The sequence below is a fragment of the Mytilus edulis genome, chromosome 1 (assembly GCF_963676685.1).
Source record: "Mytilus edulis chromosome 1, xbMytEdul2.2, whole genome shotgun sequence".
Taxonomy (NCBI): domain Eukaryota; kingdom Metazoa; phylum Mollusca; class Bivalvia; order Mytilida; family Mytilidae; genus Mytilus; species Mytilus edulis.
In genome coordinates, this window is record NC_092344.1 from 111,648,553 (window position 1) to 111,668,531 (window position 19,979).

Genomic DNA, 19,979 nt, shown 5'->3' on the forward strand with positions numbered 1-19,979 from the left:
GATGTTTTATTGAATAAGGATATAAAAAGTAGGTTTATTCACAATTTATGAGGGTCTGAATATTGTTTATTATAAAGAGACTGATGTACTAATACTACATAAAAAAGAGACCCAAAAAATAAAGAAGAAAAAATAGACAATGACTAGAGAATAATATGGGCGCTTAAATACAAACAACGGAAAATGATTGGCACAATTTATATAGAATCGAGATAAACAGCTTAAAAATTAATACAGCAAAGAGAATGGAAGGACCCCATCCATATTCTCTTTGATATATGCTTTGTGGTATGATTTTCGTGTATGAAATACAAATAAAAAAATCCTTTAGGTGGTCTTACAAACATTAGTCAAATTTTATAGTTTGTATATTTCTAATTGCGTTTTAGATAAAACACCCTAAACTAAATTTACATTGTGTAACGAATGCTGTTCAAATGTGTTTTTATACATGTAAGCAAGTGAACAACCCTTTCTAAATTCTAAGTAGAAAGAACAAACTAATATTAAATTTTTAAATGAACATTCATTAAATGCTGATGCAATATCAGTACGAGCTACCATATCACATATCTACATATACGGTTCTTAATATTTTTCTTCGACTTGTGATTTTTTAGTGTTCTTTTTTTGTCTTCTGTCCATTTTCTAGGCACAAACATAGGCAATCACGATCAATTGTAAAAACAAAGTATAAACACTTGTATTGGAGTTGCATGCTGTACAGGATTTAAATACAGTTAAAAAGCCTTTGGTATCACTTCAGTTTTGCGAAGCTCATATTCCTAAAAGTTGAATCATCAGTGATGTCTTCCAATTATACGTGTGCGCGCATTTTTATTAATTTTGGGTGAAGGTGGGAACAAGGATGAGGTTCATCATTTCTGAGATGTTGAATGCTGTAAATAACTCCAACAGTTTTTACATAAAATATGTAGATTGGAAAAGCTTGAATGTATTATCCGTATCCGCTTACCATGAAAAGAAGTATAACTCTATTGTAAACTAAATGACTAAAATTTCATACAAAGTTTTGTTTACAATGTTTGCAATAGTGTGTAAATATTTGTTTGAATGTATTAAGCTTTGAAGTATCTTTTAAATCGGAGTAAAAGCATTGTTCGATAAATGGAATATATTTTTTTTTCATTGTCAACCACTTATAGCATCATGTAGCTTATCCACCCATTGCATTTAGATACTCCGAAAAGTTAAATTATCGATAATAATTTTTTTAAAAGTGCATTGATACGCCAACTTTTCAATACTTAGAACATAAAAATGATGATGAGTTTAAATGTGTGTACCATAAAATGCGGTATTGTCAGCGTTGTTAGTAGAGTTATGTATAACACTATCTTCGAATGGTTTTATTTCATGTCATTTTGGTTCAATTGTCTGATGATTTCCATACTTTGGTGTCAAGTCAAAAAATTAACCAAATATTTGCTTTAGAATAATTTTGGTTTGGAACTCGTCCATTGGAATACTGAAATTGTTTGAACGTATTCATTTATCACGCATTCTGGCCTTTTCGCATTTGAATTACTCTTTCAATATTCGGGCGTAAATTCGTTCTACGATACATATATTATGCTTAGTGTTTGCTTACCAGAATTTATTTCCACAATAGCTTCAGTAGTTCTTTTTCTATTTTTTGTAGCTTTTGGAGGATACCAAGTGATCAAATATTTATACCAGTTTCTTTTTTTTTTAAAGTACCAAACCCATGAATTATGGGCTGTATATGGGATATAAAAATACTCAACAACGTTAAAACCAAATCCTGGCGTAGGGAAATTGCCATTCATCGTGCTCTTTTATGAGCCCTTGCAAAAAGTACGAGTACTTCGTCAGTGAGCTTTGATAATCAAAAGTTTGCCCCTATACAAAGAACCATAATTAATCATTCATCAAATAGGACCATTTTTACTGTCTTTGATATGTTAGGTCATACAAATCATTGACAAATACTCTATCATGTTAGTCGACTTGTTTCAATTTCTACAAGTCTTTTCATACATACAACGTTTTGATTAATTTCATCAGAAGTTATTTCATAACACCAGGAGATATGAGAAATACTAGTCACCAGCTCCATTTCCTCATTAATTCACCTTTCACATTTATATATCGATATAAGTAAATATAAATATATTTTTTTGATATATCAGTTTTGTAACAACACCGTCATTACAAAGTCGTCATAAATAGTATGAGAATAGCAAAAATGTTAGTATCCACAGGCTGTACAATGGAGATGACTCTCTCTCATCAAATTTGTCAGAATCTGTCAGGAGAACTGTTTTAGAATACTAGTAGTATGTATAACTGTCATCCTGACACCTTTTAGACCTTTTAACCTAGAACTGATTTGGTCAGTTTTACCTATAACTGATCCTGACAGGTCTACCTAGAACTCATCCTGACAGTTCTACCCTAGAACAGTTTTAGACAGTTCTACATAGAACTGATCTTCACAGTTCTACCCTAGAACAATTTTTGACAGTTCTACCTAGAACTGACCAAATCTTTGGTAAGTTCTACGATTATAACTGATTTGGTCAGTTCTACGACTTGAATTGATTTAGTCACTTCTATCCATAGAACAGTTTTAAGAACTCTTTGTCTTAAATATAAATAAGTCAAAAGAATATATATAATATATATAAAAAATGAATGGTAACTAGTGATTTGCCCTAACTGCAGTAACGTCATTTAGAACTGTTCTACAATATTGACAGGTTTGGTCAGTTCTACGGCTAGAACAGTTTTTGGCAGTTCTGCTGACTTTTCCACGGTTAGAGCTGATTTAATCAATTATGCTGACAGTTTTACCTTGAACTGATTTGGTCAGTTCTACCTAGAACTGATTTGTTCAGTTCGACCTAGAACTGATTTTGATAGTTCTACCTAGAACTGATTTTTTCAGTTCTACCAAGAACTGATTTTGACAGTTCTACCTTTCTTGGTAGAACTGGTCTAGGACAGTTTAAAATAGTTCTATGACAGATTATTCTAACAGTTATAATGAGAGGTTATAAGTGATCTCCTCTATAGGACCATAAGTGTAAATAATTTTATAGCTATAAAAAGAAAGAGATGTTGTATGATTGTCAATGAGACTTAGTACTATCCACCAGAGTCCAAATGACGTAGGTCTTCATCGATGAGAAAAGTCAACACCGTATAGTCAGCCATAAGCCAGAAAAATAGATTACATTCAAGAAAAGGACAAATAAAGCTGTTCAAATTACCAAATCTATTAAGCCAATCCACTTTTGGGAAATTCTGCAATATAGCTAGAGAATTATTGGTTATTCAAGCAAAAATATCATCAATGTTTATCAAATGGAGTCAAGACGGATCTTTATGGAATTTTGTCAAAGTCATGATTCAATTAAACATATGAAAGTCAAGAGGTACAATTTGTTGCTCATATGAATAATACATATGTACCTACAACCTGTTGATTAATTTTCATATTGCCGAAATGTACAGAGATCAAGAATATAATTCCTAACTTGTGTTAGTTCATCACAGTTCCTTTAAACATATTTCACTGATTCCACAGTTTTAGTTAGTATATCATGAACAAGCATCTTTAACAGAAGACAGATTTATATGAGTTGCAGCTTTAATATTTGAAATAACATGTTTCGATGGACCATATCATTTAGTTAAGACACTATATTTTGTAATATTTTGATGAAGTGTACTGTAGAGATCCGAAAAGTCAAGTGAAATCAAAAACAAGTTATTAATCTAAAGCATTCAAAGAGTTGTCCCCTCTTCAAAGATATTAATTCCATTATTTTCATATTGCATAATGTTTAAGAAACTTATCTAAAATGCGTTGTTGATTTGTTCTCGTTGATGTATATTACATATCTCCTTTTATTCAAATGCAAAGTCTCAAATATGCACATTTCGATAACTTTAATTGTCCCAGATGGGGACACTCTGCTCGACATTTTTAGTCCCCATGAATTATTTCTATTCTAATTGGACAAATATAGCATTTCTTTTTGTATCCAAGCGCTCTAGGTAAAGGCGAGTATTTGCCGTTTCCGTAAATAAACGCACGTTCAAAAGAAAAGTATATATGTAGCTCTCAAATCTAGGGTGGGGTCAAAATCTATGGCAAATGTGACGTCTTGCCATAGCAAATCTATGGCAGATTTTTTACAATCCTAATCTATGGCCAGTTTTGTGATTTTGTAACCGATCGCGATTTTTTTTTGTTTCCAAAACTATGGTGGTTTTTTTTTTGCAAATGGAAAATAATGCAGGACATATACGACCAATGGCTTGTCTTAAACAAGTGGAAATGTAGGGGATAAGATTCGAATAAAAAGTCAACGGACGGACGACGAATTTACAAAGTTCCAAAGTTTGATTTTTAACCTATTTAAATTACCATTCCGTAATTTTCTTGTTTGCAATATTTTCAGAAATACCGAGACGCTACTTTTCGTATAATTTGAAGGTTACACGAAGCATATCTACAAATTCTGTTTGTTATTAGTTCTATTGGAGACAAGTCACGTATCAGACCGTCCTTATGTAACTTATAGATGTTTACTCGTTAAGCATAATAAAGTTTATAATTGATGTAATTGTTGTACAATTATCATGCCCGTATGATGAGCCAGTGGTATGAGATACGGAAAATCAATGACATTTGACATTCGTCGTAAACCTTCTGGTATACATTACTAAATTAACAACATATATCTGTAAACCACATACCAAAAGTGCTTTGTAGAAATCCCAGGAAACTTATAAATCATATTGCAAAAAAGACTAATTTCATGTTTTCATATTTTGCTTCCAGTTCTGTGATTTTAATAACAATTTGGCATATATCTTCGTCAATAATTAATGCCAAAGATTCGGAATGATGGATAGTTGCAGAGTTGTGATTTGTCAATACTACAATACCATAGACGGAATTTTAAAGAAATGTAATAGAATCAATAGACACATCTGGATACACAAAATCAACTAATTATGGCAGAAGGTAGGTGTATTTTTTATATATCAGTTGTATTATATAATATTGAGTAATTTTTTATCCTTAGATAAATTCCATTCACTTATTTGGAAAGAAATACCTTTACCTTATGAAACGTTGGAATTAATCTGATAACACAATTAAGAAATTCATTATTCATTTATTATTGTTGTTTAATTGTCATGATGGTTATTACATATACATATACCTATGCACAAAATAGATGAACAGAAATGTGTGAGCAAAATAGTAAAATTTGAATTTCCAGTCGTTTAAAGTGTTAAAATATGTAATATTAAGTACCATTGATATAAGGTTGTCAATATATATTTATTCAATGAATATTTCATTAGAAGAAAGGTTTAGCCTTATATGAAACTGATTCCGTATGCACATCCACCAAAATTCCATCTTTTCAATTTGTTTAGCATTGTTTGGATTTGAATATAAATTTTTTCTCAGATGTTTCCGCAACATAAATAATTCAATAGTTTTTTATGCATATTTTGTATAAGACAATTTGAAGATCAATAATAAACTTAATTATTTATCGCAACAAAATTGATTCATTTGTCTTAATGTGTTTGCATGCAAAGTTGTATTTTCCTTCACTTGAAACAGTGCTTTATTTAAGAAAAGGCTCTAGTAGATTCCAAATTGTTTTTTTTTTTTTTTTACCAATAATGAATTTAATAGTACTCAGTTATTCATGGTGAACTGTAAATTTTGATTTTTGTATTAAATCTTCCTTAAAGTCTTCAAACAACTTCTTGATTTTTGATGTTGAAAACATGTTAAAATTTATTCCCGTTAAATGAAAAATATGTACTCATTACAGTTATACTAAATAACCGTTTTTAAAAAAAGACTTCTTTATCAATATGTTCCTTTAACAGATTAATTCCATTCTATGAAGCACCATAAGCAACCCTTATTTCATTTCATTATTTCAGGAGCATCGGGTTGGTCTTAATACTTGAGTTTGTGTGAGCCCCTTTTTCATTTCACTTCAAACTTTGTCCACCATAAATATCATTCGGTTTAAACTGAAAGCCGTAGAAAAGAATATCATTCATTTTGTCAGACAGTCCATTTGGAAATATGAGCTCCTTTGTCTATGAGTAAAATGAAATGCATTTTCTCCATTTATTTGACATGAAATTTGTACCCTATTGAATCTCCTCACAGCGTCAGGGTAGAAGTTATATATGAACCTTACCTTCATAAACATAAGATAAAGACGAACACAAAAAGATTACCAAAGTGAATATTCATCACCCTCTTGAAAAGCGAAAACAAAAACACATTCGTGCAACAAATAAGGAAGACGCTAATATGATAATATTTAACAAGGAAGGAAAAATAATTTACAATATACCTATTAGCATGTTAGGGATAGGGGAAATACAAATATCATTTGCCGATGACATATTTGTGTTGTGCCTTTGAGTGCCAATTAATAAATGCCATCTTTTATTTCTTTTTGCTTTGTATACAAAACATCTGTCCCATGGTTGTTCTGAGCTGTCCAATTTAGTGCCAGCACAGTTTCAAACTGTTTTCCTCAATCATTGATTAACTTAGAAAGGAACATGTTGATCGTAAAAATCATTAGACAATTTACATTATCTGTCAGAGTTGTCAGTATAAACACCATTCACTGTATTCTGACGGAGCGACTCTCAGACGGTTATCAACGTTACAGAACACATCATTGCCTTTACCATCCTAGTCATTAAAATGGAATCAAAGCTTTACTGATAAGCTTTCAACCAGTTACATAATCACAGTTATACGTAAATACATAAACTATTCTTGGTTGGGAAAGATAGGAAAAAGGAAAATCACAAAAATACTGAACTCTAAGAAAAATTTAAAAATGAAAGTCCCTAATCAAATGGCAAAATCAAAAGCTGTAACACATCAGACGGATGTATAACAAATGTCATATTCCTGACTTGGTACATGAACCGAAGTTATATCTGTAGTTTATCGGCCTAGTTTCATATCGTAGAAATGTTTTTTTTTCTCGTATGGTCCTTATTTTGTCTTGAGGTTTTATACATATAGACAATTTATGGTACACCCAGTTCGCTCTGGTTTTTATTAATTTTACATAATAGTACTTGCAAATCAATATAAACAAAAAATGTTTTGGTTGAAAACATATGCTTCGAATTAGAATACTGCCAAAATAACTTTCTCTTTGCTGGATTTTATCCCTAAAATTAATTTGTTGTACCTTTTCAAAATTCAACACAACCGACAACCAGAAACGTTGTTTATCCAAGTTAAACCCTCAGGATAGTAAACATCTTTTAAATATCTTGAATAATTTGGAAAAAAGTAATATCACAAAAATACGGATCTCCGAGGAAAATTCAAAATGGAAAGTCCCTAATCGAATGGCTAAAAAAAAACCCACATCAAACAAATGGATAACAAATGCCATATTCCTGACTTGGTACAGGCATTTTGAATTGTTCCTATTGGTTCTAAAATTTTGGTTGTCGATTTTTAGTTTGTATTATTGAACTGTACTAAACCTAAGGATGTAGCTTCATCAGGTGTTTATCTTTTGTAATTTCGAACTTTCTGTGTATGCCTTTTTCCGTTTTGTTGCTCTGAAATGTTGCTTTTGATCTGTAATGATTCACATCATTAAACACAACTGAAATATTACGTTCATTTTTTTCATTTGATGCAAAAATCACATTGGGTAATGCTCTTTCGTGTTTGATTAACTTAAAGGAATCTTTTTTGAAGAAAAGTAATTTACCAAGATTGATATATTTATAATTTACGAAAGTAAGCAATGGCGTATTTTCTTTGTTGTAGCTGTGTTTTTCGTCATAAATATGAACAGTTATAATTGAATTGCATTTTCGGTATTGACATTTGTTTAGTGTTGTGTACCTATTGATATACTACTAATTGATGCAAAAATACTGAACTCCAAGATTAATTCAAAATTTGGAATTTTATAAAAACCAACAAACTTATTTTATCAACCAACGGAACATTGAAAAACCACGGTCACATTCTTGAATTGAAACAGGCATTTTGTGAATTAAATATTGGGTCAAACTTCGTTTTATAGCTAACTCAAGCTGCCACTTGTATGACAGTTGTTTATAATTTCGTTGTATTGCCAAAACGGGTAAAGAAACAAACAGACGTAATATAGGTTAATGTGACATAAATTGGGATCCAGCAGCCAAAACTGTGTTAACATACATCAAAGACATAATTATACATCTGACTAAAAATTCAAACAAACATACAAATATATCTAACAAAGACGCCAACAAAATTTAAGGTGTTGAAGTTGATAATATTTCACAAAGTCTACAAAAAAATGTGTTTGTCGTTGATATTAAATTGGCAAAGACGCCAATAAAAAAAATTTGAGGTTGATAGTGCATTTGAATAATGGTTGTTTCGTGAGTATTAAGTATTTGTATCAGATTATTGGTGGAATCGTGTGAAATTATTTTAAAATTGATTTGTGTTGTTGGACTGTAGTTTACTACCAACTGTTCTGTCTTTATTTTTCACAATATCAGAATTTCATATGGAGATTTTATAATTGATTGCAATATATACTTCAAAGTATGTTTAAGTTTTCTCGTAGTTGGACGTAAATGTTAACAACTTATATTGATGTGACTGCATAGACTGTAAAGTAATTATCATCTTTTAATGAACAAAATTACAACTGGTCTGCAAGGTATAAAACTGTACTTGCCAAAATATACTGTGTCAAAACCCTAGGTGAAGCACGAAAACTCGACGAGACTAACTGAAGCTATTCTTTATATAGTCTAGTTGGTCGAGTAGTCTATGGCGCTGGGCAAATTGCAGGAAGTATAGTCATATGTCCCAAAAGCAGGGGTTCGAAGTTCATTGAGGGAAAAACGTATCTTAATGATTTTGCAGATCTAACCTTTGTCGGCCTAAATTCATGACGAAGTATAATACACAAAACACTATCAAAGATTTTTGAAACGATGGCGTCGGATTGCACAACAAATTAATTAAATGGAAAAAATAAAAATATGAATAAGTATTTCTGAAAGCAGATATCTTTCATCAGTATGATGCAAAATGAATTTTATCCATCAATGTTGATTTTTTTTCTCAAAAATTCTCGATCACAACGCTGTGAAATCCTAAATTTGCGTAAATTCACGTAAATTAAGCATTCACAATGGGAAAGTAAAATTACAATAAAACCGAACTACGAGGGAAATTCAAAATGGAAAGTTTCATGGCAAAATCTAAAGCATCAAACGAATGTATACTGCGCTTTTGAGAATGCATCCAAATTTAAATTAGCTATTCAGTTGCTGTAATAAGCATTGCGTGAAATGAACAACTGTTCAATAATCTGAAGTGGGACCCTTTTTTATTTTCGTATCTCAAATCTTTCCAGAGTGATTCTATTTCCTCTGAGAGGAAAGTCTGGCTTATCATTCATGGTAATTCGACGGCTGTTTCTACGTTTGTGAAATGACTGTTCTGACTCACCAATATACTGTTTAACCTATTCATAATGTTGTAGTCTTGCAAGTAATATTACAAAATATGATGTATTTTGTACCATTGGAGGAACCATACAAATTTTAGGAAGATATTTAAAACCAGAATTCTGCACTAATAAGATGCCTTTTTATCTTTTCAAGTATTTATTTTTTAAACAAAGTATCTAAACATGTTTTGGTCTAGGTATACATTTAAAATCAGTCCTCCTGGCATTAAACATGTTAAATATAATTCCATCCACCCGTCCTTTTATTCAGATCAACCTCTGACGTCAATCTCAAATGGCATATTCGACCCCCATCTACCCCTGTGTCTGATTAGATACGACTATTATGCAAATAGAACAACAAAATAACTGGCTATTTTAGATAAACTATCCTTGAGGGTGTAACAAATTACTAAAGGCACGTAGACTGTTATTATTACTTCCAATAAGCAAATCACACTTCTATTGTATTTTTGTCCAAAGTCTAATGACCGTTTTACAATAATGCCTTTACCAATTATAGAAGCGTGGCTGGCTTTAGAAGACAAAAGTAATATCATTTCAGGTGTCAGGTTTTGTCCGTGTAATTTTATGATAAAAGAAGGAAAACTGCTAAACTAATAAATTGATACAAGAAATTTTTGTTATGGAACAGCTCATGTCTTAAAATGATCAAATTAATCCAGGTACTGTTGGACTATTATGTCTAAAATAATTTTTTTTATAAAATTCCTAAAAATTGCATACCATGAATACTTTTAGACTTGAATGTTTAGAACAAATTGTATTTTTATATTATAATATAACGTCTTTGGATAGTTATGACAAAGATAAACAGATACCACTGCGTTTTGAACACATGTCTATATTTATGACTCCTTTACAGAAACCCTTATTTATTTTTGTTCTTTCCTCAACGGGATTCGAACCCATCCGTGTTACTGTGACATCATGGCAACACAGCATGCACCGTATCCGGCGCCCTAGACCACTTGACCACCTGGGCTACACAATAAATGTAACTTTTGGTGGTCAATGTTATGGCTTTATCTGAGGTTGTAACTCATTACATGATGTATAATGGCAAGTAGGTGATGTACCTTTCATGCCAGCTATTTTGTTAGTTACTATGCCGCCCCATCAAATTTGATGTGTGTTGGTCTTAATCAAAACCGATTAAGCACTGATGATACACAATACAGTTATTGCAGCTAATATGGTGAACTAAATCGCCTAGAATTCCCACAAACGCACCAATAATCACAAAAATTGTTAATACGACATACAGGGATGTATGAAGAAATAGACCAGAACCTTCAAATCTACAGGAAGTCAACGTTAAATTAAAATAATTGCTCATCTGTCAGCCATTTTGTTGAAATAATAAATAAGCAGGAACGCCTGAATAGGCACATTACATCTGATGTTTCTTATAGGCATAAAGTACCGGTTTCACCATCTCTGCATGTTGAACAGCCCTTGCAACAAGAGTTTGTTGGATCAGATGCTGAACGACAAAGAGTATGCCCCTATCCAATATACTTTCATTTCTCATTTGCTGTTCAAATTTGTACGCCTTGTTCTTTTACGGGACTAAACGCACGTGTTTATTGTGGATGTGTATGAATAATTTGCCACTGGACTTCAAGCTAACAACAATCTATTTATCAAGCACTCTATACATTTCATTTTAAATCATTTAAGAAGTTTTAAAAAAAAAGAAAAAGAAAAAAATCTCATTTCATGTTACGAATTATTGGAAATATTTGTGTGGAGTAGCAATTTGTGTTTATTTTAATCAATATATTTTTCATTTCAACCATGAAAATAAACTACTATCCGAAAACTTGTAATTTTCGTTCGAGTAAGTTTGATATCATTTATTACAGTTGTTTTCTACAAATACGAATTTATTTCCTAGGAACGTCATTAGCAACATGAACATTTCCATAATTTCAATATAAACAGTTGCTATGCAGTAAAACTAAAAGACAATGCAATAAGCGACCGCAGTTAAAATATTTTAATTATGGTATACAAGCTTTTGTTGAGCACGAATCGATCTGCAACCCTTTCACTGTTTGATCTCATGTATTGCTAATCGTAGAATTTATATAGTACTTGTCGCTGATTTAATTTAATCGTAGAATTTATTATATAGAATTATTAAGTACTTGTCTCTCATATATTGTAATTTCTTATTTTAGCATAATATTTACATGCTGATTTATCTGTCATAAGTTTGCTTGTTTAAGAGATGGAATAATGACTGAGTCTTATACTCGCTTATACAATCATTTTTATTTCCGATAATATGTTATTGTTTGGCTTTAATTGTCATATATACAGTCATAGTTTTTGCTAATGACAATGCTTTGTCGTGATCTTTTGTCATCGATTTAGACAACTAAAATGGCGTCATTTTGTCTGCAATGAAGTTTTTCCTGAATAATAATGAAGCAGTGAAAGAAAGTCAAAGTCTCACAAAATACCATGGCTGTCATAGTAGCATAAATTGATAAAAAATTGCATTCTCGAGTACAATGCAATAATCTTACGACTAAGATTGATGATAAGTTAAATAAAATGTTCATGATTCCCACGTTATTTTTTTCTGTGTGTAAAAAGTGTCCCTTCCTAATCCCCTTGTTTCATTTTTTTACTTCAGTGCAAATCATAATACCCTTGATATCAAGGTATATACCTCGAAATCAAAGTAAAGAGGTTTTAAATAAAAACTTTTCATAGAAAGATGTCATATGTACTTTTGAATACAATGATGAACCGGAAAGCTCTAAGTTAATAAAGATTTGAACTGATTATAAATTATGAAAGGAATGGGTATTCCGTAGAAAATTTTGTGGGCAAAAATATTTTTGTTTTCGTCAATGTAATTACAATGTCTAAAATCTTTGAGAGCGAGAGAGAATCGGTTTATTGCTAGAAAGCGATACGTCTTGCATAATTTACATTCTCAATAGGTATAAATCAAACTCATAAAGTTATTATTCAAAGAGATACTGAATACGTGTGCATTTTTGTCGTTGTAATTTCGAGGGACTGCTAAATGAAATCTGTAAAGAAGTAGTGTTAATGCTATTCACTTTGTTATGCATCTTTTAATGTCCACTTTAATAACAAGTTTATTTCTATTTTCTTATAACTTTAATTCATTTTTACAAGAGTTTTAAAAAACCCTCAATCTTAATGCAACCAGTTACGTTGGTACCTTCCAGTCTAATTGAAGTTTTGCGTATCAACGTTTGTGGTAACTATGAAATGTAAAAACCGAAGTAATACTCATCGCTAGGGAAATCTGAGATCATTTTAATTTCTCGCAAGAGATCAATAGGATAAAATGATGAAGAAAATAATAAAGGAAACCTTTAAGAAAACTAATGTGGATTCCTATGAAGATTAATATAAATATGTTTCGAGTCAGACGATTTAAGTAATGAAATACAAACATGGAATCAGTAATAATATATCAAAAGAGACGACGCTTTTGTTCAATAATATTGCTATATACTGATGTTGTCTCTAAGTACAATTATCGACAGGTGCGTGTTCTTTAAAATTGAGAAAAGAAATGGGGAATGTGTCAAAGCGACAACAACCCGACCATAGAGCAGACAACAGCCAAAGGCCACCAATGGGTCTTCAATGTAGGGAGAAACTCCCGCACCCGGAGGTGGTCTTCCCCTGGCCCCTAAAAAGATATGTATACTAGTACAGTGATAATGGACGTCATACTAAACTTCGAATTATACACAAGAAACAAAAATTAAAAATCATACAAGACTAACAAAGGCCAGAGGCTCCTGTATATGTCTGTTTCAGATAGTCTCAATCAGTTTTGTTTTCAGCAGCGTTTTTTATGCCCTACTTTTGTCACTTATGATAATCTGTTATGTAGAGTACATTGTTAACGGTTCAAAACTTTATGGGCTCAACACCGATCTAGAAATACGTCAATATAATGATAAGATTTTGCATGATTGCCATTGAGACAATTAACTACAAGAGACGCAAGTCATTGTAATTTCGGTAATGTAAATTTGTAGTGTCCTCAGACTCGTAAAGAAATTCTTATGATTGAATTATTGTTGCAAACGTCCCTTAGCAAATTTGAAGGAGTCATTACAGCAAAGTAAAAGAAGGGAAAATAAACCTAAAAATTAATGTCTACTATTACTTACTTTTGATTAAAGCAACTTTGACTAGTATTATATAAATCATCAGTAAGTAGGAGAATCTGGACGATATTTATCTAAACGCACTCAAGAACATCTGTATCGTTTTGAAAGACCCAATAAATTCAAAAATATCATTTACCAACACCTTAAGAAGCACAACCATCCTTTTAAATATTTAGCAGTTCAACCTATAGAAGTAGTAAATAAGCAGCCTGGTGAATCGCATTCAAAGTTTGTACGATCACGGAAAATAATTGAATTAAATTGGATTAAAAAATTACAGACAGTTTACCCTCTCGGTCTAAATGATAATATCATGGGAATTGGTAATATATCTAGAACCAATTCCGTTAACATTTTGGATATAGTTTCTAAAACTTTTCGTAAAAAACGTTCTCACGGTCGTAGAACAAATCGCAATCTAAGAAAATTTCGGGCCAATCATACCAATATTTCGGACCTAATTTTTATTTCAAAAAACAACGGCAGTCATTATCTGTTAACAAAACTCTGTTCGTTACCGGTTAATAAGTTAAATAAAATTTTGGAGGATTGCAACACAATTTCATATAGCAGTCCTAAGTATGAAATTGTTCAAATTATTATGGCATATTGTTATTCTAAATTATTTCCCAAAATTGATCGCCCTGAAGATCATAAAAAACATTTTATTAAAATTAAGTATGTCAATAAAGGCTTTGATTTTGTAAATATTGCCGGTATATTTAACGACCATTCTGTTAAAGAACAAATTCCTGGATATTTTGACAATACTGAGCTACCTCTTATTTGTTATAAGCAGAGCCAAATACAATGAAAGTCCCAACTATGTATTGGCTTCCGAAGCTACACAAAACCCCTTACAAAATAGATTTATTTCGTCTTCAAGCCATTGTTCAACTACTAAATTGTCTATTCTTCTTACCAGCACACTTGGTACAATTAAAAACCTGATAATAAATTGTTCAAATAAGGCCTTCGAAAATAGAGAAATAAATTACTTTTGGAGTGTCAAGAACTCGTTGGAAGTACTTGATAAATTGCATACTTATATTGGTGATTTTGAATCTGTTCAAAGTTTTGATTTTTCTACCCTGTATACCACATTGCCTCACATTTTCATTAAGAAAAAATTCACACACCTAATTAAATGGGCATTCAAAAAATCTGAATGTGAATATATATGTTCAAACTCTTTTAGGTCATTTTTTAGTAGCAATAAACAAAAAAACTATGTTAATTGGACATGCTTTGATACTATATATGCCCTTGAATTTTTACTAGATAACATTTTTGTTCGCTTTGGGGATTCCGTATATCGTCAGATTATCGGAATTCCAATGGGGACTTACTGTGCACCACTTATTGCGGACCTGTTTTTGTATTGTTATGAGTTACAATTTATGACAAAAATAAGCAAAGACCCATCGAAACAACATCTGATAAACAAATTTAATAATACTTTTAGATATTTGGATGATATTTTGGCTCTCAATAATTACGACTTCAGTATGTATATTAATGAAATTTATCCTGTTGAACTTACTTTAAATAAAGCTAATACTAACAATGACCACTGCCCTTTTCTCGATCTTGATATCTAAATCACTAATGGAAAGCTGAATACTAAAATTTATGATAAAAGGGATGATTTTTCATTTCCTATCGTTAATTATCCGTTTTTAGATGGTGACGTTCCCTTGTCACCATCTTACGGTGTTTATATATCTCAACGTGTACGATTCGCTCGTGTATGTAACAATGTTTTAGATTTTAACGAGAGAAATTTATGTATTACTGAAAAATTATTACACCAGGGTTTTCGATATCACAAACTAGTCAAAACATTTACTAAATTTTATCATCGGTATAAAACCATCATTCGTAAATATAGCTCAACATACAGACTTCTAATACGTTCAGGTATTTCACATCCAATTTTTTATGGAAATATTCTTTATAAAGCACAAAGGTGTCAGTATTACAAAACCTTTGAATAGATTTATTAAGAAGGATTATAATTACGATACTGTTGTCAAGTCATTAAAGATTGCATATTTTGGCGTTAATATTGAGTCACTGATAAGGTCTTTGCATCGGAACTAAACACATTTATTCTAAAAACAGTTGTTGGCGTGACACGGGTTATGTTCTTCTTATATATGTTATGATGGTATGATACTAAACCCCTAACGGGAAGGATTGTGCCTGATGTTCATATGATGTAATCATAATCTTTCTGTCAGTTTAATTGAAGTCTGGAGCTGGCATGTCAGTTAACTGCTAGTAGTCTGTTGTTATTTATGTATTATTGTCATTTTGTTTATTTTCTTTGGTTACATCTTCTGACATCAGACTCGGACTTCTCCTGAACTGAATTTTAATGTGCGTATTGTTATGCGTTTACTTTTCTACATTGGTTAGAGGTATAGGGGGAGGGTTGAGATCTCACAAACATGTTTAACCCCGCCGCTTTTTTGCGCCTGTCCCAAGTCAGGAGCCTCTGGCCTTTGTTAGTCTTGTATTATTTTAATTTTAGTTTCTTGTGTACAATTTGGAAATTAGTATGGCGTTCATTATCACTGGACTAGTATATATTTGTTTAGGGGCCAGCTGAAGGACTGAAGGACGCCTCCGGGTGCGGGAATTTCTCGCTACATTGAAGACCTGTTGGTGACCCTCTGCTGTTGTTTTTTATTTGGTCGGGTTGTTGTCTCTTTGACACATTCCCCATTTCCATTCTCAATTTTACATCATTTAACAAGTTTAAGACTACGATTTTGTAAACAATTTTAAAATAATAAGATTTGTTTTACGATACAATTTATCGTGATTGAGTAAATGAACTACAGAACTACATTTAAATAAATTTCAAAAACATTCTTGATGGCTGCAGATATAACATGAAAAATATACATTTTCTCGTAAACAATGGATAGATTGTTTATATTATAATTATATTCACATAACTTATTTCTATGCATTCCATATTTTCAGATCAAGTCTCCTTAATAAGAGATAGCCAGTATGATATAGAACTAAGGAGAAAAGGTTCCATTGACGAATCACTCACGGAACATTCCTACAGATTTGGTACCAAATTTTACGACACAATTACCTATAGTGAAAGTTTGGACTTTGACATTTCCTTGTCAGCTCCTGATCTGCACGAACTTTACCGATATCATGTATTTTTTTCCCACTGTAATGAAGATAAGTTATGGGTGTGCAGTATTATGACCAAACTTGAGTCGGAACCATATAATTACAAGTGCTCTTATGGAGACTTTCAAAATGCAAATAAACTAAGCTTTTTTCAAAGCGCTTTATGTTCTGCGATGCTCAGTGAACGAGTAGTTATTGTTTTAACACCAAATTATGTAAAAACCGCTTGGAAAGAATTCAGAGAAATTTTACAAAACTTGACAGAAAAAAGTTTATATCGACAAAGAATGTTGGTAGTTTTATTGAAGGATTGTATGATTCCAGAGCCATTGCAACAACTGGGTTTTTTAGATGCCAGAGAGAGTGATTTCTTTCCTTGTTTTGTCAGATATGTAGGCAGCGGTAGGTTTATAGAAGTTCATCTTTTAAAAAAAATTGATATACATGGTTTAAAGAGTCAATGTCCCTTATATTTGTCGCAAAAAACGGAACAACACAAAACAATTAATGAAACTTACTAGATTTTGAATATCAAAGATTAAATACACTAAATACAATAAAGAGAATTTCCAAATGTTTACAAACATTCATGAAATATATTTCATATGTATTGCTGCCAAAGACACGCTAGATACAATATATTATACATTTTTGGCACGCCCGTTTTGTAATGTTTTGCTTTGTATGAGATTATTGACCTTCATTTAGTTTGATTTTTTAAATGCAGGATTGTCAAATATTGAATGACCTATATGGACAATTACAGGGCACCATAAGCTATTCAACATTGAGCCATGCCTCTATCGTATGTGGTCAAATTTCTGGTTTAATATAAGAAAATCATCCTAAAGCAGTTAAGTAAAGTGTCTGAAGTTTGTATCAAACTCATAGTTCAAATGAACTCAAAACGTTTATGTTTTGGTCACCTCGACAAAAATACACCCTACCTTGATTCCGATACTCTATTTACTCCTCCTTGGACCTTGAGTTCCTAAGTATTAGCACCCAAGTAACCAGGTCGTCGTCTCTGGCACGAATAAAAAATATGTAAATAAAATTAGATTCTACAATTTTTTTTTTAAATTACTCCAAGTTAAGAAATATGTCTCTTTCATGGAAAACTCTGTTTCCTTGCCCATCTTTAGCTGTATACTTTGCCCTTTTTGGTTATGCTGAATTCTCTATCTTTTAAATAAGTTTACGATTTTCGAATATTTTAGCCTCCGACATCACGAAGAGATATTTCTTGTCGAAATTTGTCACAAGTGCAGACAAATTAGTACCGTTAATGATATTCATAAGAAAATGTATTTCTTTTTCTAATTATAAATTCATTCTTCTTCCCCTGATCTAACATTTTATGTGTATAATCACACGTATATCACCTAATAATGATTTTATTTGATTTATTGTGTTCAACATATGTAATTTGTTCATATAGATTCGTCGTCCTTTCATCATTTTGATATCAGTTCTGTAATTTTATTTATTTGTTCTTGGGGAAATGAATTTATACAAAGACTACAGCTCTATTCTCCTTATTCAATTTTTGCATTAATCGTATTCATGTAATCATGTAGTTTTTTGAGTTATAATGTACATGACAAATTTTTCATCAAATTATGTTTGCACTATTTAAAGATATACACCACAATGTTGTCAGAACCTCAAAGATCATATTCAAATACACCAAACTGTTTTCAAGAACCTTATAAGATGTAGTCCACATGCAAAAATTTGATAACGCGAGTTTGGGTTGAGTTGAAAAGATACATATTTTGATAATTTTGGCAAAAACGAAATGTTTTACATCCAGTACAATGGTAAAATGTTTGTTTACATATTTCATGTATTTGTTTGTTTTTATAGTGATTTAGATAATAACACAATGTTGATTGCTACACCCTACCTTGAATTGACATTTTTACCTTGTATGCATTTTTGTTTTGTTCACACATCGTTGTAAATATAATCAAATTTTAAGTGACGACTGTCATACTGTGAGAGTTTTAGCTAGCTTTAAAACCAGGTATAATCTACTATCTTCTACATAAGAAAATTCCTTTACCAATTTTAAAAATATGACAATTGTTATCCATCGGTTGGTGCGTTTGAGCTTTTGATTTTGTCATTTAATTAGGGACTTTCCGTTTTAAAATGTTTGTGATTTTACTTTTTACTGCACTCAGTTTTAATTACTTGGCAGCAAATTCCTCATCTTAACGATATACGTTGATCGATTCTGACACACACGTAAGATTTTTAAGATATTTCTGATAATCAACTTTGATTGTAATTCATTCTTTAACAATTATAAACACATTAACAGTAAGTCGGAACAAACAAAATATTAAAATATTATTGTATGAAGATTGAAACAAAGGCGCAAAGAAATAAATGTTTACAGATCACATCACTTTTAACTACTAAACTTCGTAATTGTGACATTATAGAGATATAACAAATAAAACAAGGAGTAGACAATTGGAAAAATCTTCCTCGTTTATATAATGTTCTCAACAATGTTTACAAAATAGCAGCACAAACTGAAATTTCAAAAGTACCAAACTCCGAGGAAAATTCAAAACTGAAAGTCAATAATCAAATGACAAAATAAAAAGCTCGAACAGAATGAACAATAACTGTCATATTCCCGACTTTGTACAGACATTTTCTTACGTAGACATCTTAAACTCTTAGATACAGATGAACTCCTATTATTTTCAGATCGTCTGCCCCGTAGCAGTGATTCGTTTGCCAGTGAAATGACATGCATTCTCTATTCGCCTTCAAGTAAGTCATTACACGAATGAAATTAAAAAACATCTTGTTTTATGTATGCCTTAAGCAGATTGCAAAGCTATATATATCATAGCATAATTATCAACATAGGAATGGTTAAAGTGAGTGAATTTTTATAGGTATTCAGGATCAATATTGTATCGTTTACATCACATACAAAATCTTTCGCTCCTAGAGAAAGCCAGAAACAATACAACTGTCTGTATAATTTCTATGTTTTTTTAATGCGTTTATGTAATAGAGCTTAACTTCCTGCCAATTGACCAGG

At 31.4% G+C, this 19,979-nt stretch overlaps 1 protein-coding gene across 1 annotated transcript in view; it reads left to right on the top strand.

Moving 5' to 3' along the window:
* The first annotated feature begins 4,534 nt into the window (after positions 1-4,534).
* Positions 4,535-19,979, top strand: part of LOC139499815 (uncharacterized) — a 32,228-nt gene continuing 16,783 nt past the window's right edge. Inside the window, exons 1-3 of the mRNA XM_071288443.1 lie at positions 4,535-5,023; positions 16,742-17,311; positions 19,637-19,702. Coding sequence (XP_071144544.1) covers positions 5,014-5,023; positions 16,742-17,311; positions 19,637-19,702 — 646 coding nt within the window. The 5' untranslated portion in view covers positions 4,535-5,013. The remainder of the gene's footprint in view (positions 5,024-16,741; positions 17,312-19,636; positions 19,703-19,979) is intronic.